At 43.3% G+C, this 27,218-nt stretch overlaps 1 protein-coding gene across 4 annotated transcripts; it reads right to left on the bottom strand.

Moving 5' to 3' along the window:
• Positions 1-55: 55 nt before the first annotated feature.
• Positions 56-27,218, bottom strand: PDPR (pyruvate dehydrogenase phosphatase regulatory subunit). Of its 4 annotated transcripts, none has more exons than XM_086847188.1 (19): positions 27,094-27,208; positions 26,720-26,889; positions 26,034-26,333; positions 23,614-23,747; positions 22,554-22,635; positions 22,299-22,462; positions 21,258-21,379; positions 20,324-20,441; positions 18,804-18,953; positions 15,645-15,837; positions 13,777-13,901; positions 11,965-12,120; positions 11,739-11,872; positions 11,206-11,354; positions 9,809-9,921; positions 9,365-9,459; positions 8,664-8,753; positions 8,210-8,392; positions 56-7,345 (listed from the first exon to the last, which is right to left on the bottom strand). In XM_086847188.1, exons 3-19 carry the CDS (start codon positions 26,258-26,260, stop codon positions 6,941-6,943), a joined length of 2,640 nt encoding a protein of 879 aa, XP_086703314.1. In that variant the 5' UTR covers positions 26,261-26,333; positions 26,720-26,889; positions 27,094-27,208; the 3' UTR covers positions 56-6,940. The 4 variants fall into 4 exon arrangements, with proteins under 4 accessions (XP_086703314.1, XP_086703315.1, XP_086703313.1 ...); XM_086847189.1 differs by having other exon boundaries at positions 26,034-26,330; positions 27,094-27,193; XM_086847187.1 differs by lacking the exon at positions 26,720-26,889 and having other exon boundaries at positions 26,034-26,330; positions 27,094-27,218.

Below are 27,218 nucleotides of genomic sequence, written 5' to 3'. Positions count from 1 at the left end.
GCATTTGGCTTCTGACACACGAGGGTCCTGCATAACTAACAGCAGAATTCAGAAGTAGTTAAAATGCCTCTTTATTAATATACAAACCTAGCAACATTTAAGCCAACCAAAATATGAAATGAAATCAAGCATGATATAAATACAGCATCCATGACAACATGGCCTCAGTGGAGAGCAGCAAACTCACCCTGACTTGTGCGCTTGGGAACCACCATCCTCTGCCATGGGGTCTGGCTATCAGAGCAGCTTTGTCTCTCGTAAACTGCTCCAAATCCAAACTCAGCAGAGGTGAGACCACTGTTCCCCTCAATGGAAGAGTACCTGGCACAGGCTTTCTCTGACCCCACATGGCAAAGGGATTGATGAAGCTGTGCTGCTGGAGACAGCCTGCTGGCACCTGCTTGCCAGGGCCCTGCGAGGGCAGAGGGAAATAGCCATAGTGGATGGGGAACCATGTTGCTGACATTGCTCCTTGCTCTGTCCCACCTCAGCTACATCCACTGCACATTCACACGCATAAGGCACTAGAGAAGTGTTTTCACAGGTTCAAACTTCTGTTGTTCTTAAAATTCCGGCAGCAGCACGCATCAGAATTCTTCCCAGCCCGTTTAAAATCTGGTCTCAGGAGACAAAAGCATGAAGGGGGGTTTGGATGAGTGTCCTGCTGCAAGCCTGACCAGGAGATGCAGGAGAACCTGTCAAGGACTTCAGAGATATTAATCTGCCTGTGGTTATACTGTCCCACTACGGGAAAAGGAGGGAATTTTAGCATGGAAAAAATCTCAGCAGTGCCATGGCGAAAGGCAACAGCACAGATTCTTCTTCATGCACACAAAATGGATCAGGTCCTACCTAGGATGGCTGACAACTCCCAAGTATGTGCTCTGCTTGTAGAAGGTGTCAAGGATCTGTGTGGGAAGATCAACTGTTACCAGTATTAAATCAGTAAAAATGTGAACACTTTCCTCATTATAACGTACTCATTATAACTTCTTTTATAACGTAATACTCTCTGTTGGGATTCCTTATTCCAAGCAGGTGGAATCTCTAACAGAACATCAGCCCAGCATGCCACACTTGCAAAGCAGCTCTGGTTTGTGCTGTAATCCAGAAGCCAGCCTGACATCAATAACCCAGCCCAGCTTTGAGACAAATGGGAGATGAGAAATCTCAGAGCCATCGCAGCAAACATGCCAGGCAGTAGCAGATCCCCTCCCCTCCCACTTCTCATGACTCCTGCCTGCAAATGTCAGCTGGTACAGCAGGGAAGTGCTCAGGCAGAGAATTCTGTTTCCTTTAATGCAATGGGACACCCACAGAGTAATCTACACCAGCCCAGGCTTCTTTAGAGAAAGAAGAAAAACACTACACCACAAGGAGAAAGTGAATAAATCCATTTTGGGAGGGGGAAACAAACAGGAAAGTGTCAGCCCAGCAGCTGGACAGGCACAAGGGCTCCCAGCTCCATACAAATTCCAGGCTCATACTGCAACAGCAGCTTCCACCATCCCCCAGTGCTTGCTCAAAATTACCATCTCTGGGTGCACAGCACAAAGCTTTCCAGGAAGGAAATCAAATGGCAGGCACAGCCAGTGCCCAAAGACCTCACCTAAAGCTTTAAGGCATTTATAAATATTCAGTCTTTTTTTCCTTTCTCAAATGCAAGGACTACTCATGCCAAGGGCCATAAGCACACTGCTACAGCCATCCTTAAGGAAAGTTTAAAGTGCAAAGAAAATTTTCAAACGCTTTTTAGCGACAGCTTGAAGTCATAAATGGACATCAACCTCTGCCTTTCCCAAGTTTTGTTCCATGACTGAATGCTTTTTTTTTATATATTTATTCAAACAATAAATTAAGGAAGAGTTAGTTTAAAACAGGAAAACATCCTAAAGTAGGCAGAAATTATTTTGACCCAATATTATAATAAACTCAGTGAAGACTGTGAACATTTTGCTCACCATTATCAGCAGCCAAGAGTTACGTTTTAAATAAAAATTACTTCTGCCCTTGCAAGCAACTCCCCCACTCCCCTGACACGGGAACTACCTCATTTTTACAGATCTCTTCCCAAAATGTCACCATTCTGGTTCAAATGTGCTGGTAGGATGAGGATGGTGATGTCAGTGCTGTACCTTTACATAGCTACAAGATTGTGCCAGGGGGACAAAAGTGTTCCAGGCAATCAAGTGCACACAGTCCCCACTTCCCCCGTGTGGAACCATTTCCTTCATCCCGATGAAAAGAGCAAATGTGTGCTGGAAAAGAAGTGCTAATGCTGTCCCAACTCTGCCTAGAGCCATGGCTCTCACCTGTCCAACATCAAGGCTGCAGAGAAAGATGCTCCCTGAGCTGGGATTCGAAGCTGATCATCTCTCCAAGGCTGGGCTTAGAGTTGAGTAATGAGCAAAGGATCAAACCTTCACTGCACCTCTCCTTCCACCTCAGCTCAGCCACTCACATCCCTTCACCAGTTTTTATTTTGCCATGCCTCACTCTCTGATGGCAAAAGGAACTAATGCACTCAGACGTCTGAGGAAGGAGACTAAAGAGGTGTTAAGGACAATGGGAAAATCCTGGCACAAGGAAAGGGAGGATTAAATGATGGGACTTACAGCAGCCACAAACCTGCCTGGAGTTCTGATGTTGGTATCAGCACCATCTAAAAGATGAATAACTTAAGTTGATGCAGAGACAACAGAGATCTAGAGCAAACCTGGCTCTGATGACAAAGCATCAGGTAGAAGGAAGAGAAGAACCTTGTGCATAAGAAATTCTACAGCAACAGAACTGGGAGGTGTTACAGTAAGAGCAACATGATCAATAGCAACTCAAATGCAACAGTAGAAAAGAGGAATCCAAGCTTACATCAAGATGTGGAGATGCAGCGGAAGTGTCACACAACCTCCTTCCCTTGCCACAAAATAAGAAACTATCCAACAAGGCCTGTCAAATCTAGATACTGGAAAAAACAAACAGAAACTTAAGTCTGGCAAAGATGGATGTGACAATGACTGTAACACATCCTCCTGAAACAGAAAACATAATTCTAGAAATAGACTGTTAATTTTATCCTCATATCATTAAATATGAACAATACACTCCTGCTTTTCTAGCACCAGTTTTACTCAAGCCTTGCAGTACTCACTCAAGGACTAACAAAACATGAGAACTTAGGAAAGGACACAGCAAGGTTAAGACAACATAGTATCTCTGTAAAAATAATTTAATGGAAGGAAGTGCTACGTCTTCCATAAATTCCCCTGACTCCAGACGACACTTGGGCAAGCCAGCCCTTCCCATGGATGCACATTTAGTTGTATTCATTGGCTACCTTCCCTCCAAAGATGCCTGTATGAACAGAATCTACAGTGCTGTTCCCATTCTGGAGCAAGACTCAGAACTGGTAGCAACCCTGTGACTGATACACACAAGGTGCAAAGAGCAGACCTGCAGCTGCTGCTTCAGCACAGAATGAGGCCATCTCCCCTTCTACTGCCACAGAGAGGGATGCTATTTTTGTGTTTCCCAATCCAAGGTTCATAGTCTTACTGTGCAGAATGAGAACAAGCCACCTTTTTTAGCAAAAAGCATTTTAAGGCAGTTTTAATGATGAGAATCAGGATGTAGAATTCTACAGCCCCTGTTATTTACCATCTTAGATGTTAAGACTATGCTACAGCAGCTTCTGAGATCTGATTTTTAATTTTATAATTTGAAGGTATACTAAAGGTAATAACTCTTCAACAGACTTAGCTGTTCTTTTTTAGGCACTCTACTTTAATCATCAGATAAAGGGATTAGAGTCTTACATCACTCTTTAATACCTTGAGATGAAAACACTACGCTAGGAGGATCTTCCTCCAACTCAGTATCACTATTTTAAAACGTGATCCAATTGTCTTCTTGATGGGTGTTCAAGTTGGTAAAGGCAAACTATTCTTTACATTGTAAGTTTCAAAATAGCTACACCAGAAATTATATTGACTAAGCCTGAACAGCAGTTAAAGACCTCTCAGGTTCTGATATAAAACAAGAACAGAATTCATAGCAGGGAAGGTTGGAGTAGGCGTTAATGAGCTGCAAGACTGACAATTACCAAACCACCCAAGTCTCAAACAGCAAACACAGCGTTACAAAAGTGTTGCTATATCTACCATCATGGTGGAAAACTATTTCCACTCTCTATTTTTGGTATGGAAAAGTCAATAGATCTAGACATAAAATAAACCTTTCAGACATAAAATAAACTTTAGCAGACATAATGACAAAAGTAGCTCATAAAACACAATTTACTGTCAGAACTGCTGGGGAAAAGACACCCGTGTATGAAAAGTTGCCTGAGGAACTAGCAGGCACCTATAAATTAGGGAAAAGGAAAAATAATCACATGGAGGAACACAATGCGGTGGGAACAAGTGGTTGGTAAAGGACAGCATGCTGCTAGCTTTCCAGTTTGGTCTTAATTAGTTCTAACTCTGCAGAGAACTGAACAGCTTGAGCTAAAATCTCTCTTCAGCAGTTTCAATACAAACTTCAGCTCACCTTGGCCCCATACTTTGCCTTCTCCTGAAGGAGTATCATGTTGTACTCAGCCACAACAAATGATCAATAAACCCTAAGCAGAAGGGCTACTCCACATCCTAAATATCACATACAAAACTCGTTCTTTAGTTGAATGCCTGTTTCCATGGGTAAGGAAGGTGAAGCAGTGTCCCATAAAACCAATGGAGAAGGACCAAAGTCCTCCCTGGTACACACATTCAGCATGGGAATTATGGGATCGTGGTAGCTCTCTAAGCAGAAAAGATATGCAAGAAGTAATTATAGAGTTTAAACTACTATTAGATGGTTTATGAACCTTTCATTTAAGCAATTAATTCTAACACACCAGGCAAAATTTCAGTTCAGAGAGCAGTAATAGGGGAATTTGGAAGAAATGACAAGCAGGCGGAATCTCGCCTACAGCAGCCTCAGGGCTGTGAGATCTCAAAAAGCTGCCCCAGTGTGGTCACTCCTTTTCAGAAACTGGAAAATTTTGCATGTCAATTTAGATGTAGGTTTGAAATCCTGGAAGAAGCCACACACTTCAGTGGAACTTGCCACAGACAAAGGAACGCATGCTCAGAGAAGTGACATCTACATTCAACCTACTATACCATATGCTCAAATCCTTAATTCCCTTACAGTTTCCTGAACTGGCAGACACAGACCCAGCTGAAGGCACAGCTTAAAACAACTAAAGCAGCAGAAAGCAAACTTAAAACAAGAACCAGGGAAGGTTTTGAGCTCATATTTACATTACTGATGCTCACCATTTAACTGGAAAATAAAGTGCCCAAAATTAGTTCTAGACCATAGAGAAAGTGTTCACCACAGCTAACGGGGCAGACATCAGTGCAAGGTTGTGTTTGAAGTCCAAAACAGATGCTGAAGCAGAAAGACCATGAGAAGTATGTGGTATCAGAGGCAGGGAAAACATTTAACAGATCTTTTTCAAGTAAATGAAGAGTCTTGATTTTTGATTGTGCTCAAAACATGAAGCAAATGTGCACAAGGCAACTCAGCATTCCCCATTTCTTTACCATTTACCATCACTGATTGAACTGGCACATTTTGACACCTGAAGAAGGGGCAAATTTCCAGCTGCACCATCTGGAGCATCTGTATGAGAAGCCAGATGCAAAGAGCAGTGCTGAAGAAAAGCAATTTATAATCCCACTACCATGCTCCCTTCACTCCCTTATTCAACCCCTTCAGCTGAGGTACTAATGACAGTCAAAGAAGTGCAACAGATTTGAGGAAGAAAACAGAAGACAAATTCTTCTGAGTCCAGCAGGAGCCGCTGAGATATCTTCTCACCACCAGTAGAAAACCCAGTGTTTTCTTGCACTATGGGTGAGGTAAATGCTTTGTCTTTTCCTATAATTTCAAAATAACCAGGTAAGATAATATCCCTTCCTGCTGCTCAAGTTCCCCAAACCAACACAAGTTCTCCATGAACCTTGCCAGATGAGTTTGTCCAAGTAACATAAACAAAGTGAAAGACAATCCCCAAAGAGACTGTATATTGTGCAGCTTAAACAGAAGCAGCATGTCAACACTGCTATTTAACATTAAACACTAACAACTATCCTTGTTAGAAATCAGTACTCTTGCTAATAAAAGAGAAAAAACAACATTCCTTTATAGAAGTGAAATGCACATGTTGATCTTTGACTATATTTATAGAAGGCCATTTAGTTTCAGTGACCCACACAAAAAATCCAATCCCACCAACAACGCACATAGCAATGCTACTTTCATCTCAATACTCTGATGTTAAATCTACTCCCTGCTAGGGAAAAAACCAAAATGGTGGACAAAGGAGGGCAGTGACAGGCTGGACAACACCAAAACCTGTCTCTAGGCTGTGCTCACACAATGCTTTGTCTCATGCCAGTGAGGTAGCTGATCATTCTATTGCTGTGTGCATCAACACACCAACCCCTCTACAACATGGTATGTGGAGAGCAGGGTGAGGACAGCCATCATCTGAACCACAGGCAGCAAAGACCTGCTGTCCCATGCCTGGTGCTGGAGAGAAGAGAGGAAGGGTACAGTTTTCAGGGGTTCACCCCAACCCTTCCCATCACTAGAAGGCCAAGGCCTTTGGTGGGCTTCACTCCTACACAGGCATCCCTGCATGTTCAGCACTGTGCTTCATCCACTGGGGCACAGGGAAGCCTGGCAAAGGTTGAAGGAGGGAGACAGACAGGGTTGGGAAGGCTTGAAAATTAAAGTTTTAAAATATACAAAATGTAACACACTGGAAAAAGTTTAAAAGTTGCAAGACAAGAAAGGAAAAGAAAAAAAATATATGAGGTGAGGAGAAAGGGCTGGAAGATGGTGGGAGAAAACTCCAGCTTGGGACAAGGGGCGGGTCTAGTCTACTCAGCCACTACTCCCTCTGGTAGCCACTCAGTTCCACCTCATCCTTGCGGCGCCGTTGTGTGAAGAGGGAGCTGAAGGGATAGAGCTTGGCTTTGGCCTGGAAGCGCTGCCCGGCAATGTCGATCTCGTACTCTCCCTGGTTGATGAAGTCAGTTGTCACCACCAGCTCTTCTCCTGTCTTCTCATCAAAGTGGTGCACGAAGCCGAGGCAGACGTGGCGCTCCAGGGTGTAGCTGTAGGCACTGCTGGTGGTCTTGCCCACGTAGCGGCCGTTGCGGAAAATGGGCTCCCCCCACCAGGGCCAGAGGTCCATATCCGTGTCATGGTCCTCAAGAATGAACATGGTAAAGCGCTTGTACACCCCGTTCTGCTTCTGTTCCCACAGTGCTTCCTGGCCAAGAAACTGTATTCCCTGTGGGGAAAAGGGAGCATCAGCTGATGTGAGGGACACAAACCTTGGCAGCTGCTGAGCTGCTGCAGACCAGGTTGCAAACAAGGGCACTTTACACTTGGAACTTGTGCCCTATCAAAATGGGCTGCCTCCATACATAAGAAACCCAGCTCAGACAGCTTTTCTGTCATGTTTGCTGCTCCAGATGTTAAAAGACACAGAAATGTTTGTGAAGCTGGTCTTTAAAAAATCATGTCTCAATTCCAGTTCTTGCCATTTTTCTTGCTCCAGAAGTCTACCCTTCTTTACAAACCAGAGGGAAACTAAAACTAATATGAAATTTGTATCCTTAGTCACTACATTATTTTCTTGAATTGATACAAGCATTTGTTTTGGCTCACAGAAAGATGGAAGAAAGAAAACATGACAGTGATAGCAACAGCACCTGCTACCAAAAAAGCATGCTATAACTCTACACTGTTCTACAAACTCTTCTGTTTTATTAAAAATAGAGAACACCTGTTATTGGTACCTAGCCTCACATTTAACATCATTAAACATCACTTGTTGCACAGGATGACTTTTGCTTCATCAGACTGGGAAAACTGCTTGGAGAAGCAAGAATTCTGATCATCTGTAAGGTACAGAGCACCTCTGTCACATTGGGCACTGTGCACATAGCAGCACCAGGCACAGGTCACTGGGAATGCTGCCCAGGAAGGAGGAAGACAGAGCATTTTTGTATTTCTAGCAGCCTTCTGAAGTACAAGAATGCATGTTACAGCTACTGCACACAGCTCCAAAAACACACATCCATCTGCTTGGCTGGCAGCCTTTCAGTCCAGTTTTGCTCTCCCACCAACCCCAGGGCAGAAGGTGGTGTACCTTATCCAGCTTGACCTGGAACTCGCGTCCACACTCCATAGGAGTAGTAAAAGCATCCAGATCCTGGCCCCAGAATGCAAAGAACTTCTCAATGCGCAGGCTGCGGAGCGCGTAATAACCGGCATTCCGAATTCCATACTTCTGTCCCATGTTCATCACCTCGTTGTACACGTGAAGGGCATACTGCAGTGGAAGGGTGAAACACAAAATGGCACCAGGAGAGTGCAGCAGCATCTGACACCACCAGGAATGTCACTGTCCCCTGCCACTGAAGCAGAAGAGTTCTGCCCCACTGGAATGCAACATTAAGCAGGAAAACTCCCCTGGTGCCTGTAGGAAGCTTTCCCGTGGTGCAAATCAGACATCTCATCACCTGGAGCCAACTTGGAAAATGTTTCCTATTTATGCATGCAAGCAACTGCTTTAATTAGCTCAGGCTACAGTGCACTCTTACCTCTATGGGGATATAAAGCACGAAGCCAGGTTCTCCTGTGTGAGTGATACTCATCACACGGATGCCATTAGCATAGCCCACGCTCATCTCCTGCAGAATCAGAGGGGGTGAAATCATCCAAATCGGAACACAGCACAGAGATCCAGAAGAAGCACAACACATCTGCACTGCCCAGCCCTCTCCCCTTTGCCACCTGCACATACTTGCAACAAATTTAAATTTCCAAATTCAGATAGTGATGTCACATTATCCAAACTTGTTAATCATTTCTTGACACTTGGCAGTAAGCCCTGGAATTGGGTCAGGACACAGGTTGTATTCTAGATACAAGACAAAAGTTGAATAGCAACTATCTGCTCAGCCTTTCAACAGGCTGACAGGAGACAATGATGTCAGAGTCCCTGATCCCAGCTGACCCTCTGACAGCTTCATAATTGATTATATGAAACATGTCAAGATAACAAATGGTGACAAGTCTACAAGTGAGAGGAATACTGAAAACAAATGCATGTTCACCTATATATTTAGCAAACACAACCCAAAGACAAGTGAGCCGAGTGAGTTCTTTATCAGCCTAGCTCAGTAACTGCAGCAAACCTTCCTGTAAATCTTAATTCTTCTCTCAGTTATCCAAAACATTTTTCTTCGACTTTCATACATGTTTTGAAAAACCTAGCAGAGTGAGGACAGAAATCACTCACCTTGCAAAAGAGAGAGGGGAAGTGTTCTGCAGTCATTGGGGCATAGGACAACTCTGACAAGACATCCACAGCACGGGGGCCAATCAGATTGAGAGCTAAAGAGGGGAACACAACATCATTAGCATGAGACTGTAGAAGTCTTACCTGGTGTCTAATGTGCTGCTCCAGTTTCTGAAATCTTATTGAACTAATAGGTGTGTTCACACTTAAGGACAGGGGAGACATTCATTAAACTCTCCTGGCCATCCACAGTAAAAGAATGCCACCTTCTAGGTCATGGCTTGACAGAAAAAAAAGTCTCTGAACTGCTGTTTTCATCTGAATGTTTGGAAAGGAGACTAAATCACAATCCCAGGCACTTTAAACAATTAACTGGCATGCAGCACAAAACATCATTTGTGATTTTGAGCTGTCTGAGAAGGTCTGCTTTCAGTGACTTTTTACCTGTGTATTTCCAGGTCACATCCTCCATCATCAGGTTGCTGTCATCGGGCAGGTGGTTCTTCAGCCAGGCCCAGCAATGAACTTGCTGGTCAGTGGGGGAAATCATGAAGAAGCTGGAACAGACAAATCAAACAAAACAATGAAAGAACAACCACAAAGTGAATCAGTTCATTCTTCATTCATCAGCTACTTGAGTCATTCAGCAGTTTCCAAGCTAACAGGAGACCAAAACAATCTGGTTTGTGAAAACCACAGCTAAAGTCTTTGGATCAATGCCATCACATCTGTCATGAAGATAAATCCCTCACTTCAAGCACTATCAGTGGTCTGGCGACAAGAAGTGACTAGATGTGGAACACAGGCAGTTCTGCAGAAACTTGACAGTGTCTCAAAGGTCACAACCAGTTTGCAGAAGGGACTTGCAGCTCTTCACCATCAGTGATTCTCTATACTCTGACAGTCAGAGTAGAGATGGTTCACACAGCAATTTCTTGTTTTAGCAGAAGTCTTTTCACACACAATGGTGGTTATTATCAACAGTTTCCAAAAACAGAACTCCACTTGATATGGGAAAATGAGCTGCTTGTGCGTGTGTCTGATACAAACTGTGAGTTAAAGTACATAAACATCTGTAGAAATCACTAGGCAAGGAGGGAAGCTACTGGTTTCACACAGAGAAGAACAATACTTTCAAGCAATACATGAATGCAGATGGAAGTGGAAGAGAAAGAAAAGCTGTTTCTAATTGAAAGAGAAGCAACAAAATGCTTTCACACCAATACAAAGAAAACACACATAGAAAACCATCCAGAAAAATAAATCCAACACACAGCTGGGACATGGCCATGAAGTTCTTAAAAACGAGAAAGCTTTATATCAGATGCCAAAGAGAGCCCAAACTGGTGAGTCTAAGGGTAAAATCCTGTGATTGTGTCCATTTGCATGAGGAGTACAAGGGAATGATAAAAGACTGCAGAACAGAGAATTAGAGTACATGTACTGCAATGAAAATTGAAATAATCAAAAAGTATTTTCAATGTGGGATTCCAGTAAGGACATTGGTCAGGAGTTAGTTTTCACTTTAAATGGTTACCTAAATTAACAAATCCAGTGACCACTAAAACCAGTTTGTATCTCAATTAAGAAATTGAACATCTGAAGGTCTAGCATTCTGAGGAAATCTATGTTCATCTGTAATCCCAGAAAAGCTTATTTTCCCCCAATGTTTGTAAATTCAGAAGCTCCCTTCCACTTAAGTTACTGAATTTGGAATACTAGTGGAGAACTGAGACTTTTTAGTTCAGGGTGGTGATGAAAGTTTATGATCTTCATGAAGAAGTCCTTAAAGGCTCAAACACCCAAAGGGTGATGGCTAAAAATGCTGTGTGCACACCCACCTGCGCTTGCTGAGCCGGGCTATGCTGCAGTCGTTCTCATACCCTCCTTTCTCATTAAGCATTCCTGTATGCACGACATGCCCAACTGGCACATCCAGGTCATTTGAGAAGAGATACTGCAGACTCTCCAGGGCCTGGTCTCCGGTGGACTACATGAATCAAAAGGAAGAGAAAGTCAGACAAGCTGCCTGAGCAAAACAAATCCACTGGGGCAGCTTAAGATCGCATCAATGTCCTGGCCTAAATTATTTCAATTTGTGACAATTGTGACACTGACATCTCGAGCGTAACAGGGCACAACAGTGGCACAGTGCCGGAGGTCAAATTCTATGTATAGACTAAGCTGATATCTCTATAAACTGGGCCTTTGCCAGACAAAACCCAATCTGTGCTAAATACTGTGGTACAACCTGAATTTAGCCATACAGTATGACTTCCTCTATCTATCCTCAACAGGACACATCCTTTTGCAAAAGCAGGCAATAATAAACTAAAGGTCACCTTTACCAGGTGATCCCTTCCTAGGTACTTACACTTATTTCAAACTTGGTAAAAGATGACATGTCAATAACACAAACTGCTTCCTTACAGCACTTGACTTCGGAACCCACAATATCAAACCAGTCTGGTTTGTAAAAGGTTTTGCTGTGATCCAAATCCAGCAGATCTAATACAAAGAAAAATTGAAGGAAACTGGATGAGTTAAGACCTTACATAGACCAATCGGGAAGCACTAGGCAGAGGAAAATATGATCATACCATTCCCAGGTGGGACAAAATACTTGACTCTCTCAAATCCATGCTTCTCCATCCACCTGGCTCCCTGTGCATCCAGACGGTCGTACAGTGGTGAAGTGCGCAGCTGCCTGCCAGTCTGGAAGTCCCAGCGGGGAACTTTCAGATCACACATGAGGGCTGCAATGGTCATAAACATCCTTTATTAGGCAAAGTGATTATCTTTATCTAAGCTTTTCTTCCAGATTATCAATACTTACTAATATCTGAACCATTAATAAAACTCCCTCTAAACAGCTCCAACCTTCCTTTTCCTGTTTTTGAAAATCCACAAATCTGCTTTGAGCCATTTATAGCTCTTCAAATCAGAGTAACAATATTTGCACAGAACACTTATATTTATAGATATTTATGGTCTCATGACAATTCTGCAAGATAACAAAACCTCTGTTTTTCATGATGTCATGCTGGCTAGCATTAATTATGCAGGATTCTTCCCTAGCAGTGCACTATATCAGATATTTTGACAACACTAATGCTGGGGTAGTCAACCCATAGCTACAGGGACCATCTAATTTGCCTTCTTAAATACTGGCAATTCAGCCTTTTGTAATCATTGAAGCTTTTCCAAATGGCTTCTGTATCTGTTCAGCTAGTATAGAATATTTTTATTTAGAAAAAACAAGTTACCCTAATAAACATCGAGCATCTTCCTTAGTTGTCAGTGGAGAGCAGTAACTTAAGGATGCCTGAATACTACTTTATAAATGTTAAAATTATACCTAGGTCAGAAACTGCTTAAAATTGAAGATAAGCCAAATATTTCTGATTGAATACTTTCATCATTTCTGCCTCATAGATAATAATTTAATGATTTTATCAGCAATATCTCAGATTGGTACTCCTGAAAGAGAGGGTATAGGGAAGACTAGATTAGAATGGGAACATAACACTTCAAAAATGGGATACATTGTTCACTCTGTAAAATCTAGAGGGACTCCGTAGCTATCAGAACTGAGGTCTGTATTGGAAAGCAACTGCAGAATAATGCCCAGAGTATAAAGTGATTTTTTCTGGGAAGAAGATCAGCGCAGCATAAGGTTTTTATTCCCCAGATACAGCAGGGCTAAGAGTTTTACCCAGCTCCTCTGCTTTCACCTGAACATATGTTTTTAGTTTAGACTTGGTATTCAAGTAATTGTTCCTGTTATGCAACTTGTGGAGCACTTCGTACTTCTATTTCAAACTTGAAAAGAAGTCATCCACAATATTCAGACAATGTGACAGATATTCAAACAACAGGAGGAAACAAAGCATGGCTTTAGACAAGAAAAATGGCATCTCTAATCTATTCTGCAGGGTATTTATCGCAAATTCTGACAGGAGAAAGCACTATGTCTACAAAGACTTCCCGAATTATGCAAGATAACTGGGTCATCCAGCTGTAAGTTGGAAGTGAAGGTATTTCCACACTGTAATGATGTGCAAAGAATAACAATCTTTGAGACAGTGTAGCATTCCCAGTTAAGACCTTGGCATTGCTTTTTCAGGCTGGAGTTCTACAGAGATACATACAAATTTCCCTATTAACAGGCAAAGCATAGAAATAGCAGAGGGCAAAGGTACCAAAAGCATTTTTTAAGAAAAGTTAATAAGAATGCTGGCATACAAAAAACCCCTCATCCTCTCCATTCTCCTGGGAAGGGGCTGTGTTGCCATGAAGGAGGTCAGGAAGAAGGAAAACGTTTCTCAGAGTGATGGCAGAGGAGAGACAGTGTAACAAAGGGGAAAATCTTCAACAGCCTGACCAGAGCTGAACGCAGAGACCTCACTTACGCATGACTTCCATCACACGGTGACGGAGGAAAGTGCGACTGCTCTGAAGGGTTCCAAAACGTTTCAGATCCAAGGGCCAGACATTTTCCGATGGATACCCATTCACTATCCACTCTGCCAGGTACCTGATGGAAGAAATAAAGACAGACTGAGATATCGGCCAACATCTTAAGGGATAGAGTGTAGCTTTGAAGTCAGAAGGAAAGCAGTTTGGACATGAGAATTTCTTACAACAGGGAGAGAGAAGACATGTAACATGGTATTCTAAACACTAGCAGAATCTGTAAAAGTCTCCCTCTATAAAAATGCATCCACCAAATTTCCAGATTACTAATTGCCCATTAGGAAGAAGCATACAGGGCAGCAGGAAGTTCAGGACATGTGCTAAATGAAGCCAGAGCCTGGACAGGTAACCTGGCTGACACTGTCAAATCCTTGGGTTCTGATACAAAAGGAGGTGTAAATACATTTCAGTTGGAGTTTGATGCTTCTGCTTTCTCATTTCTCATTGCCTGGTGTAGGCTCTGTCACAAATCACCAGTGACAGCATTCATTTAGTACAAGGTGCCAGCCAAGTTATGTTTAGCTACGCTTCCAGCAGTGAAGGAGGAAGGCATTCTCCAGAGCTAATGGACACAGGCAACTCAGAATTTAGCACAGCAGAAGGTTCTGTTCACAGCCAGTAGACAACAAAACAAAGGGGGTTGGAACTGATCATGAAAACTTACATTAGCAAGCAAAGCTGTTTATTTTGAGGCTGTAGCAACAAATGGACAAATAGTGCTTTTACCTTCAGAAATTATTTTGATTCTTAAGAGAACCTCACTGCAAAGATTCTCTGTATTTCATGTGACAACAAAAAAATAATAAGTTGTTTCTCTGGTGAGTTAAATTATTAGACAATGGACATAAACTAGTGAAGACAAATGCAGATACTAACACCAGCATGAAAAATGAGCAGTTTAAGAAGGCTGTGCGGCAGAAGGAACGCTCAGTCACTAAAACTAAATGGCAATAGGAGGGAAAAATGATCATTCAGCAACTGTGCTGCTGAGATCACACTTGAATGCCTTAAATTATTACACCCCTATCTTACTGTAGGGGACAGTCTTAAACTACTGTCAGCACTGGCGCTACATATATGGTGTTTCATCAGCAACAGATTCACGCTGCTTTCAGAGGAATTAACTGCTGTGTCAACTTGATCTAAAAACTTCAATCAAATGATAAACTAAAGGGGATCATGAAGCACAGGAGATGAGGGAATATTCACTTTGCTAAGCTTTTATCTCTTCATGGTAGTTTAAAAAAACACATACCAGTTATAGAATCATAGAATCACAAAATATCCTGAATTGGAATGGACACAAAAGGATCACTGAGTCCAGACCCTGGACAGGACAACCCCAAGAATCACACCAGGTGCCTGAGAGCATTGTCCAAAAGCTTCTCTAACTCTGGCTGGCTTGATGCTGTGATCACTTCCCTGGGGAGCCTGTTCCAGTATCCAACCACTCTCTGGGTGAAGAACCCTTTCCTAACACCCAACCTAAACCTCCTCTGACATAGCTTTAACAAAGCTTACTTGATCTCCAGCTGCTCACTGAGATGTGATGCCAGAGGAGAGGTGTGCAGTACAGGAAGAGAATCCAACAAAGTTTTGAAATACACACTGAAGAACATAATCAGAAAACAGCAACTGCTCCTCTCCTTCCTCAAGTCAGAAATGAAAGAGAAGCTCAGGAGTTGTCAGGGGAGGTGACAAGAAGAGGTGACAAATACCATCCAGAACATTCTACACAGAAGGAACATCTGAGTGATCTCTTGGCTAAAGCCTTACTTACACACAACAGTGAGAGACCACTTACTTGCCTGCTCCCCCACCATACGAGACGCCAGCTGAGTTCATGCCAGCCAGAACGAAGTAGCCCCGCGCGGTGGGCGACTCTCCCATGATGCATCGCATGTCTGGGGTGAAGGACTCTGGGCAATTCACCAACTGCATGATCTGCAGAGCCTCCAAACCTGGCATCCTGCGCAAGAGGGCACTCAGAAGTGGCCCTAGGACCCAAGAAAATAAAGAGACAAAAAGTTATAGCCTTCAGCCTCAACACATTTCAGCTGCTTCAGGTGGAAACTGCTTCCATGTTTTGATACCGTCACAGCAGAAATGGTTTACTTGCTGGAATCACACTACTCAAAATGGATCACAAAGCATAAAAACACCCATATTGATCCAGACCAAGAGCCCAGTATTGCTTTCAACAGTGCAAGAGTACTGTTCAGTTTTGTTAGGGAAAACAACAGGAACAGACATCAAATAGATACACACTGAGGAATACAAACAGGCAAATGTGTATGACTCTTGTCCCATGCACTCTGCAAGCCTCTACCTACCACCAGCTCAGAGGATTTCATAAAAATTTGGCAAATTTTCTCTACTTAGAAACCCCTAAGTTGGTCTTTTAAGTACTAGAGCAGTCCTTCCCAGACTCATGAAAAAAATCTAACAGACAGAGACAAGGAGTCCCATATGTTAAAATTTGTTGTATGAGGAATCACTGTCTTCTGTTTTAAAGCTCACACTCAATTTCTTTTTATGTTTCCCATCATTAGACAAGATAGTGGTCAGGAGTTCCCCTTCTAGCCTATCTCATTCCAGATTCTATAGACCTCTGTTTATTTCCCTTCAGTCGTCTCCTTTCCCCAAGTCTCCTGAGTCACTCCATTCTTAGAAACTATTCCAAGCTTTGATCAGTCTCTTGCTCCTCTTCCACCAGGCCTTCTCCAGTCTCATGATACCTTCTGGAAACAGGGAGCCTAGAACAAGAACTAGCATCTGGCAAACCAAGGATTTAGTGTTGCATCATGAACTGTGTTTTCTGCTCCTTTCCCAGTAACTCCTAGCTTGTCTTTTGCTTTGACTGCTGCTGTGCTGATGTCTTCACAGAACTAACAGAACTAATACAACCCCAAGTCTGTTCAAAGCCCATCACGTCACATCGTGAAAACAAGCCCATCCCCACACACCCCCATGCATTTGCGTCACTTCGCATTCATCCTCACTGAATTTTCTCACTGCTTCATTGCCCAGTTATGCTGGAAAAGTCCTTCAGCAACTCTTCACAGTTTGACATTTGAGAGCATTAATAAAAGGGTAAGATATCTACTTGGCTTTTCTTGCCCAAGCCACCTCTGCTTAGCACTCCAGATAAAAGCCCTCAAGATTCAGCCCTAAGAACACTCCTGAGCTTTATGCACAAGAAGTAAAATAATCAGATTTCACATTACCTAAGAAGTTACAAACAGAAAGAGTCTTTCTGACCTGTTCTTTCTCTTCCCTCTCTCAAGCACTAGAATTCCAGAGTGAGAGCCTGGTGTTATAGGCTATTTTTTTATTGATAAAAAGAGATCAGTGCTAGATTTGTTCTCATACCCAGACCAATTTAAGCAACTCCACAGACTATTTTAAAATCAAAAGGTGTTCCAACGACAAAGATCAAAGCAGTAATACAAGAGCTCAAACCCCAGGAACTGTAGCCCTAGAAAAGGATCAAATACTGCCTGAGTAAGCTCTGACTCTGCTCAACTGTTCAGCGCATTTGAACGGATAAAAGGGCAATGCTGGAACATAGCATGCAGCTGCTTCAGAAGCTTAAGCAATTTGGGGGTGCCAGCAGTGCCTTTTCATTTTATCCAAATGAAAACCAAAAATGAAGTGGGTGCAGAGCTTGAGCAACTCATTACTGAAGCCACTATCTTAAAGCAAGTCTGTAGGCATATAGGGATCTAAAAACCTTTAGCATATGCCAGCACAAAACAGCACCCCATCCTGGCTCCATTCCCTGGAGTTTAAACTTTTAGATTATCAGTATGGTGTCTCTCAGAAATCAAAGTAAAATTATTCAATTTAACCTGAAGCACAGCTGGAAAAACATACTATGACTGCAGAAAGGAATCAGTGAAATTCCGTACTTGCCTAGAGTCACAGAGCTGCGTGCATTTACAAGGGATGCAGAGAGCTCTGACACAAGGAAAAGCTGGATTCCTGAATATATGGCAAATTGGAAGATAAGAGGGCACACACCAAATCACCAGGTATCAAAGAGGCAGGAGTGGTTGGGGAAGAAAGGTACTCACAGACCATGCTATGCTCTTTTCTACAGAGCCTCCATGTAAAAACACAAGTGGAATATAAAAACAGAATCAAATAAAATGGGAAGAGAAAGATGAAACAGTTGGAATATAATGAACCACCACCAATGGTGGGACAAAGTCTGGGAAGCCACAATACCAACTTCTGTCCACAAAGCAACTGTCACTGATAGAAATGCACTTGTCAGTCCCTGCTGAAGAGAGCTGCAGAAACAAAATACCACAGCTATGTGGCAGGTCAACAGTGTTGATCTACTGCGTCACAAGAGGAGCAGCATGTGGCACTGACAGTCAAAAATCAACTGAAATGGAAGAGCAGTGCTGGGAAGCTGATGCAGCACCTTACTGCTCTAGAGAAAGTTAATGCTGAAGATTAGTGGGTGTTTTTAAACATTACATGGGCATCACAGAATCACAGAATCCTGGAATGGTTTAGGTTGGAAGGGACTTTAAAGCTCATTTCATTCCAAACCCCCCCTGCCATGGGCAGGGACATCTTCCACTAGACCAGGTTGCTCCAAGTCCCATCCAACCTTACCTTGAACACTGAGCAACTTGTGCCAGTACCTCATCACTTTCACAGGGAAGAATTTCTTCCTAATATCTAATTCTGTCCTCTGTCATTTGGAAGCCATTCCCCCTTGTTCTGGCACTCCTTGTCAAAAGTCCCTCTCGAGCTCTCCTATAGGCTCCCTTCAGGTGCTGCAGCCTTGATAAAGGATTTTTCAGCAAATTACTGACAAATTAAGAGATGAGTGAATTTGAGAGAATGTTCTTCTTTCCCATAGATCAATGACAGCTGTCTCTGCTGTGAACTCTGCCTTCTGCTGAAGCCATGTGTTTCACCGTGGGAACCTTCTTCCCCAACATACCAAAATGATCCCAATCTTCTTGAAGGTTCTGGATCTCCAGCTGGTTTCGTCCCTCTGTGAAGAGCGGTTTGGGGTTTTTCTCAAAGCCTCCTGAGAGGATGCCACCCTGCCAGTTGCGTATGTAGATCCTGCCATCGGGGTCAACAATAGCTGCAGAGAGAAGAAAAGAGGTAGGAAGGGAATTGAGAGAAGGGATATCTGTGTCAGGCTGTTGTCCCACAAACACCAATGATGTGGGGCTAGTGACATGCCAGGCCAAGCCAGCAGTCTCCCAACAGGAGAAGGGACAGTCTCAGGTCCCCCACCCCATGCTGTCACACCATTCTGGTTCTCATGTGACACCCTGGTGAGCCAGTTTAGATTAAACCATTAGCTCCCACCACAGCCACACTTGTTAACTTTTAGACAGTACAGTAAACTGAACTAACTGAAGCCAACAGGACAGTGTTCCCAGGAGCGAGAAGACACAAGAGGGATTCAGAATCCTTGTGGCACTTATAAGCTATTATGCTGGCTTAGTTTTACTGAAACTGCACCCAAGACCAGACCTTCCACCAAGACACGTGCTTCCCTGCCCCACCCCTCTTTCTCTGCCTATTCTAAGAACAGTTAATTTGTAACAGATCCAGCTTACTGCAGGCCACCAGCAAAAGGAAGGTGGACAACACTGGGATGAGGACAAGCAGTCAGGACTGGATTGCCCCTTCCACTGGTAATGCATCAACTTGAAGTATTTATGTTACTCCACCTGACATGTTCCATAGCAATTTTTGCCATGTACAGAAAAGCTGAGAATACATATATGTGAATATATACATATATACACACACACACACACACACAGGGGTTCTAATTAGTCAAATGAAAGTTAAGTACTTGGACTCTGTCCAGAGATCTCAATTCCCTGGACAGTGTATACATTACTCACTAGAAAGAGAAAATCTTGCTAACAACTGAGAGTAATTAAGTAATGCTTTCTACTTCTCAACCACGGTTCTCAAACTCAAAGGCTTTTTTTTTTTTTACAGAGATCCAAAAGCCAGAATATGGGGGAGGAGCAATTACCTCAAGTGTTTGGTTGCCCCTACAGCTCATAGACATGTAAATGCCATTGTAAAGCCTTAGCTTCAGTTGGAAGAAAGGAATAGATGGGCCATTTGGGGCCAGCAGCCTGCAAGGAAAACATAGTGCCAAGGCTAGCACACTCCAGCCCAGAAATACAACAATCCAAGACTCAGACACAACTACTACTAAAGCTAGAGTCAAGGTCATTCTCCTGCTAAGCTGATGAACTCTCAAGATAACTTTCTGCAGAAAAGGCTTTCCCAAGAGTAAAGAAAGATATTCTTTCTACCACTGAGAAAGGATATTCAAAGCAAATCAGAGAGAAGGACTTCACAATCCCAAATGAGCTGAGAACCGATAACCTGAGGTGGGCCTTTTTGTCACAAAACACAGGTCACCTTGGAAAGGCAGGTATAATTCACCAAGAAAAGTGAGAAGAGCTGAAGAATCCTTACTCGGTAAGCTGCTTGACAGAGGCTCCTTAAAAGGATGTGTCAGGAGGTAGAAGTGTTCACAGGCATGGAGTGGGATATGGACTGGTTCCTCCCCAGAGTGGCCCAACTCATAGGCCCACTGAAATCAAAAAAAGTGCAGGTCAGAATGGAAAAGAAAAAAAACAGCTCCAGGAAAAGAGCAGAACATAAGCACAGATCACCTCTCTGATTCTGCTTTCATAAAAGACCAAGATTTGGTTCAGACCCCCAGACATTAAACAGACATAATATTTTTCTCTTTTCTTAGAATTTGAATTGTTTTGGATAATGATTGTTTTTCTGTTCCCTAACACAAGAACTAGAAAAGTGTGGCACCAATTCAAAACTAAGAAGTACCAGTTTACAAAACAAAAGCAAAGTAAGATCTATAGACCAAAATCAGTACTAGGTTCAGCATCTAGAAGCAGAATAGTCAGCATTTAGGTGCCTGTACTAAGACCCTTTACTAACAAGGAGGACAGCTGCTAGCTGAGAAACTGTCAGGTATATTTTCTAGCAGAGAAGACATGGCACTAAGGAGTAAAAGCAAACAAATTTCTGGGGAGGGAAGTGAGAGAGAAGAGGCTGTCTCCCTAACAGCCAGTGCAAAGTTCTTGCTGTCAGAAGGGTGAATCTCCCAACAGAGACACCATGGACAGAGCTGTACCAACAAGCTGCAGGTACTGCTCAGCAGGTTAACAGCCAGCCTTTGGTGCACAGCAAATGGCAAGCACTGCTTTTCCTCCTTCACACTCCCACTGTGATAAGCTGATGAATAACATGACTTGATCTACTGCAGTAAGCAAGCCAAAGCACAAACTATTAAAAAACCCAAAAGGAAAACAAAAAATGAACCAGAGGGAAGTGCACATATTCTTAAGCAACAAACAAGAAAAAAAATGTCAAATAATTCAACCTGGCCAGCACAGTTGACAAAGTACTCGCATTGAATCCGCCCTCTGTCAGTCTCGACTCCAGTCACTTGACCCTTCTGGATTGTGATATGACTGACACTTGTCCGCTCGTGGATCTGGACACCTGGAGAGGACATCAGAAAGTCAATATGCCATGAGCCCTCTTTCTAATGTGTCAAATTGTTAGCTTTAAACCCTTATGCTCAGCCAAAATGCTTATTTTCTCCTGGAGACAAAATTTCTATTCTTGACCCAGGAATTCTTAAGCAAAACCCTATTATTTGTAAAACATCACATGTGCAATTTGTACAGGCTTAGACTGTGAAGAGCTACAGGTTTTTTTCTTATGTGACAATCTGGGCTCAGCTATGGACTTCTTCCCGTTACCATTCCTTTATGCAACAAATCTGTAGTTTCAGATGGCATAACTGGTTCTCTTATAGGAAATAAGTCATTTTGTGGAAAAAAAATCAGTAAGCAGTACACAAAACCAAGCTGGGCTAAAATAAACTAAGAGAGGTATCTTCCTAAGCAGCTTCTTTCAATCTGATGGACTTTCATCCTTAATGACCTTTATTTCCTCTTATCATATTTAACCTTTCCCCCTACTTTTAAGCCACTCCAAATCTGCCAAAGTGCTGGGCAAACAGCATTTATTAGTACACTTCCAAACCCATTTCCAAAGCATATGTGCTCAATTAAATATTCCACAAGACTCAGCCATCCCTTTTCATTTGTAGGTAATTAACTATTTTGATGTGTAATTATGAGTCAGTTCTAGGAAGGAAAGAGTGTATGTTTTTTCAGAGAAATATGTAACCACTAAGGACAACAAACAGGTTCTTGAACTATCCCAGGAAACCTGTAAAGATTTAGCATGTAAAAAATTCAGCCTGTTTTTTCAGAAAATAACAGGTTTCAAGAATCTAAACTTCACAGAAATAACAAAATTTCTGTCTTCAGTGCTCAGTTAGAATATCAAAAGAGATGCAGAACATAGCTATCATGCAGAAGAGCACTCTATAGATAAAAAAAGCTCCTACCATTCCGTGAGGCAGCGGTTGCCAGAGCCAGACTCACGTTGGCAGATGACACGAGTGCATCTTCTGGCACATACATGGCTCCCACAAGGTCATGGATGTTGATCAGCGGGTGGAGCTGTAACACTTTCTTTGGGCTGATAATTTCACATGGTATTCCCATTACACTGCCACAGAACATAAGAAACACCATGTCATTTGTCTTGCAGGAGAGCTGGTGCACACTGAAGCCGAGTTGTATTTCCTGCTCATACGTACTTCAGCGATGAAGCAATGCGCTTCAGAGAGATCAGTCGGTCCTGAGTCTGAGCCAGTGAAATAGAGCCTGTCTTCATGTACCCTATGACAATGACCAAAGTCAAGTCAGATTTGGACAGGATCTTGAATTCCTTTCCATCTCAGACTCACTGCTTTAATATAATTGCAGACTTGTTGCTTCCACTACTCAGGAGCCTGGAAATCCCACATCCTCAAACAACTTTAAACACTTTTGAGCTAGTAACTAAAAAGTGCATGAGAGAACTTCTCAAAAAAGCAATTTAATTTTTAATTGTGTTCTCTTTCTAATTCATATGCTCCTGTTTATAAATAAAAAAACCCTGAATTTCACACATGGTAGCTATTAAAAGAGAGAGAAGTTACTGGCCAAAAAAGTGATCTAATGACTACTCAGAAGAATAAAACTTCAACAACTAAAAGCATATATTATGCCACTCCAACACCTGCACTAAATTAGTATTCATCTTAATTGCAGGCATAGTTATTAACCTCTATTGAGTCTGACATACATCACAAGATCTTGTCAAGAAGAAAACTTTCAGTGACCAAGTTCTTCCTACCAGGTACATGCCCAAAGATTTTGGAAGGAGAGGGAGAACTTCAACATAAACTTTTTTTGTTATTTCCAGGGCTAGACTGCAGTAAGACACAGTCTGACACAGCTTTGTCTATGCTTCAATGCTCCTGTTAACCACTTATTCTTTTTGAGGTGTGAATCAGTACACAGAACAGGCAAACTTGCTCCAGTCACTGCAATATATTTTCCATGTTCTTGTGACAATTCCTGTGTCTGGCAAGTTACAGACAACATGCAAACTGTCACAATTTGCAGGTAGTCTGCCTTCAGTTTGCCTATCCAATATTCTTCTCCTCCCTTTGATTACACTAGTCACATCCCTTTGCATCTGACTAGGTCCATATGTATTGTTTTTAAACAGGACTTTCAAGCCTTAAGACACTGTAAAAGCACAGTCATATTTCAGTGTCAGTACTTCAATTCAGTTTCCCAAAGATGACTCCATGATGACGCTTTCAGTACCTGTTTGCACTCCTGTCTCCTGCTCCAGCTGCTCATAGAGCTTGTTTGAGTAGTGTGCCATCTTCAGCTCTATGGACACGGGCCTGGCTGTGCTCACAATGCCAGCACAGAAGCGAGTGGTGCCAGCAGCCAACCTGCAGGAGAAGGTACAGTGAAGGGCCTCATGCAGCTGCCAGGTACACACTCCACACTGGGCTGCTCCAGCAGCTCCACTGTCAGCACAAACCACACAGCAACTTCTCCCCAAACACATCCGAGCAACACTTGAAGTTGGACGATGCAGGGATGACACAACCTCTAGAATGTTTTTCCTTTTGCTCACTTTCAAAACACATTGCAATCCAAAACAATTTCTCTTCAACAAGTCCTAAACACTGACATTTTTCAAATAAAACATTTTTTGTAAAAAAAAAAATAAATCTTACACTTAAGTTGAGCTGTCTGATTCTTTCCTTCTCCAAAGCAGATTTCCCCTCAAATCAAAATTATCCTGGTTTTGAGTCTTGCATCTTGGACAATTACAGTATGAGCAAGTCCCTCTCACTTGCCATAGATAGGCACATGTTTCTTGTCCCTTCTACCACTGAGCTATTTGGTGAAGGGTTGCTCTAGACACAGAAACCTACACAATTCCATGCAGCATGGACAGGGGAAGACAAGGCAATTAGATGTAAGCATCTCCCTTGCAGCCTGCTTCCACAATAATTTGCTTTGCTGCTGCTAAAGCAATCCTGCATTTTTCCATTTGACACAACCACTTTCAGCCTAGCATGTCTTTATTCTCTCAGTAATTCAACATAAGATTCAGTTGGGTAAGGAATATTCACTATTCCTACACCCCTACTCAATGACAACCAAAAGAGCCAAAGCACAGTCTTGCCATGCTGTGCTCCTCATAAGACATTTCTGCTACTGCATGCATGATTCATGCATTCATGCTTGAGTATGCACAGACTGCACAGCATCTTAATTCACTGTAGATCCTTAATGGGCTGTTTGTACCCTACTGCAAGCTAGCAAAATTGACATTCCCTTCCAAATGCAGCCCAGCACCCCACTTTGCTCAGAAGGACCCCACTTGCAAGGTCTCAGATGAGAATACCCAATTTATTTTCTTTGCAAATAGAAAGAACCTGCTGCTTTCCCAGCCACACAAACTCCTTGTGCAGCTTATTACTCCTGAAGGCAGTATCAGGTGGGAAGCTCTAGAGTAGATTATAAATATACAGTCCAGCACTTATTTAGGGCATTAGAAGCTGCTACAATAAATACCTTTTCAAACCCTAAAGTCTCAGTGGTCTTATGCCCAGGATCCCCAAACTGCTTAACAAAAGCATCACGAATGCCCCTCAGAAATGGATGTCTAAAAGAACAGGGGAAATGCTGGGATGCACAGCTTTCAACAGGAACTGTGTGCTCTGCTACAGAGAGCTGACCCAACTCACTGAGGGCACTTCTGCTCAGCAAAACCGTAACAGCCTTGGCTATTCTACAGAAAGGCACTAAATCCTCCAACAAACTGGATAATCTGAGCATTTAACCAGCTTACAGGGTGATGTTTTAGTGATGCCTGCTTATAACCTCTTGCAATCTCTGAAGCTTTGCTGGCTGTGTAATGCTTTAGACACACATGGCATCCTGCTCTGAGAGGTCAACAGGGGCTGTAGGAGTAATGTGGATTTTTAGTACTCTTAAAATGGTCCATCATCTTTGCTAGCTGCATTGTTTTACATGATCACCTGTGTTTACAGCAGAGCAGCTAGGTATCTCCCAAATGAACTGTGTGGTGCATGGAAAACCCAGAGCAAAGTAGAGTTCTCCTGATGGGAACTGCAGCGCATGCAGGACACACACTGGAGCCCAGTACTGAACACACCCCACTGTGTCACCCCCATGTTTCTCAGGGCGCTGTGGGGAGGTAGAAATCCCTGGAGTGCAGGAGTGAAGTTGAGGGAAAAAAACATGTTATTTTAATGTTTGTTTTTTGTTTCTCACTACCTGAATCTATTTCAACTGTCATGGAATAAAGTCATTATTTTAAATTAATTGTCCTTAGGATAAGTCAGTTTTGCCCATGGCAGTACAATCTCCAAATCTTTATCCTGATCCACAAGTTTCTTCAGCTTACCTTCTCTCTATCTTGCAGAGGGAAATGGCATGTCTGTGTGGGAGTCTGACCCTGAGCCATGGCTACCCCACCACAATCACACAAGGGTTACTCTTCACCTTGCAGAGAAGCCCTGTGCTTGGGAAGGGGCTAAGTGTTATTAATGTTCAGTATAACCTTATTTCCCTCAGGGAAAAGATTATTTCCAGGTTTTCACTTTAGTTCAGGTAAAGAGAGAGACATAAAATATTACAGCAGATATTGTTTTGCACACAAGTCTTGTTTTGTTGGGTTTTTAACCAGAAATCCTTACCTGCCTTGCTCAAGTAAGACTATATCCTTCCAACCCATCTTGGAAAGGTGATAGGCCACAGAGGTGCCCACGATTCCACCACCACAGATGACAACCTGTGCCTGTGCTGGCAGGGAAAGTGGATGAGGTTCTGCTGTAGTTGAGGTACTTCGCTGGGAGCTGGTCATTCTCCTCCACTTCGGGTGAGCTGCCCGCCACTGGATATCAGACAGCAATCGGAGAAACATTCTGGCAGCTTTTTGTCACTTTTCCTAAAGCACCACCTAGATGTGTTCAGGCGTTACCTCAGTACCACTCCTTCTAGGAAGGAAAAGATGAGACTCACATTACCACTTATCTTATTACACATAAGGCTGGCAGCAAGAAACATCACGTGGTGTGTCCGGTCTAAGTGGACATGAGAAAGCGCATGAGCAAACAAACAGGAGGGCAGTTACTCCTGAAACAACAACCTTGCCATTAAGATTTAAACTCAGATCATGAAATAGGAACAGAGCATTACACATTTGGTGACACAGTGCAATTTGACAATGAGCAAAGAACCAGAGATGTGGAAAAGCTCTCACGCCAGTGACAAGGAGAGCTGAAGCAGCCATCAGGCAAGGATCATGCTGTGGAATGTTTTCTAAAGCCAGAAGTTAACAGGGCACAAATAAGCTTGATTATTAACGCTGTCAGGCTTTTACCTGAAGAAGGAAACGAAGTCTGTGGTCAGAGTAACTGGCACAGGGCACTGGAGAGGTCCCTCCGGGAACAGCTTTACCATAAGCTTTAGCCCAGGGCCTGGCTGCGGCAGCTCCACCAGCAGCAGCACCGGAGGTTCCCTCACCCGCAGCCTCCGGTCCGTGGCGGGAGCCTGAGGGACGGGGGTGTCAGGGCGCGGGGTGTCAGGGAGCCCCGGTGCGAGGGGCCTCCGCCCTGGCCTGCTCGCCCCCGCCGGCGCCCCCGACCCCGCGCTGCGGGGCGGCCGGGAGGGGAATGAGGGCCCGGGGCAGTGCCGGCGGCGGGCACGTCGGGGTCGCGGAGCGAGGCCGGGGTCGGCGGGGCCGCGCCGGCTCACCTGGGGCAGGGGGAGGCCGGGCTGACCTTCCGCGCTTTACGGCCGCGGCCGCCGCGCGACAGCCGCCCCTGAGCGTGCGTCACCGTCCCCGCCCAGCCATGGGGGCGTGGCCAACTCGAGTCCCC

The sequence above is a fragment of the Cyanistes caeruleus genome, chromosome 12, assembly GCF_971803275.1.
Source record: "Cyanistes caeruleus chromosome 12, bCyaCae1.hap1.1, whole genome shotgun sequence".
NCBI lineage: Eukaryota > Metazoa > Chordata > Aves > Passeriformes > Paridae > Cyanistes > Cyanistes caeruleus.
Note: the sequence above shows the minus strand (reverse complement) of the source record. Positions and strands in the feature narration are given on the sequence as shown.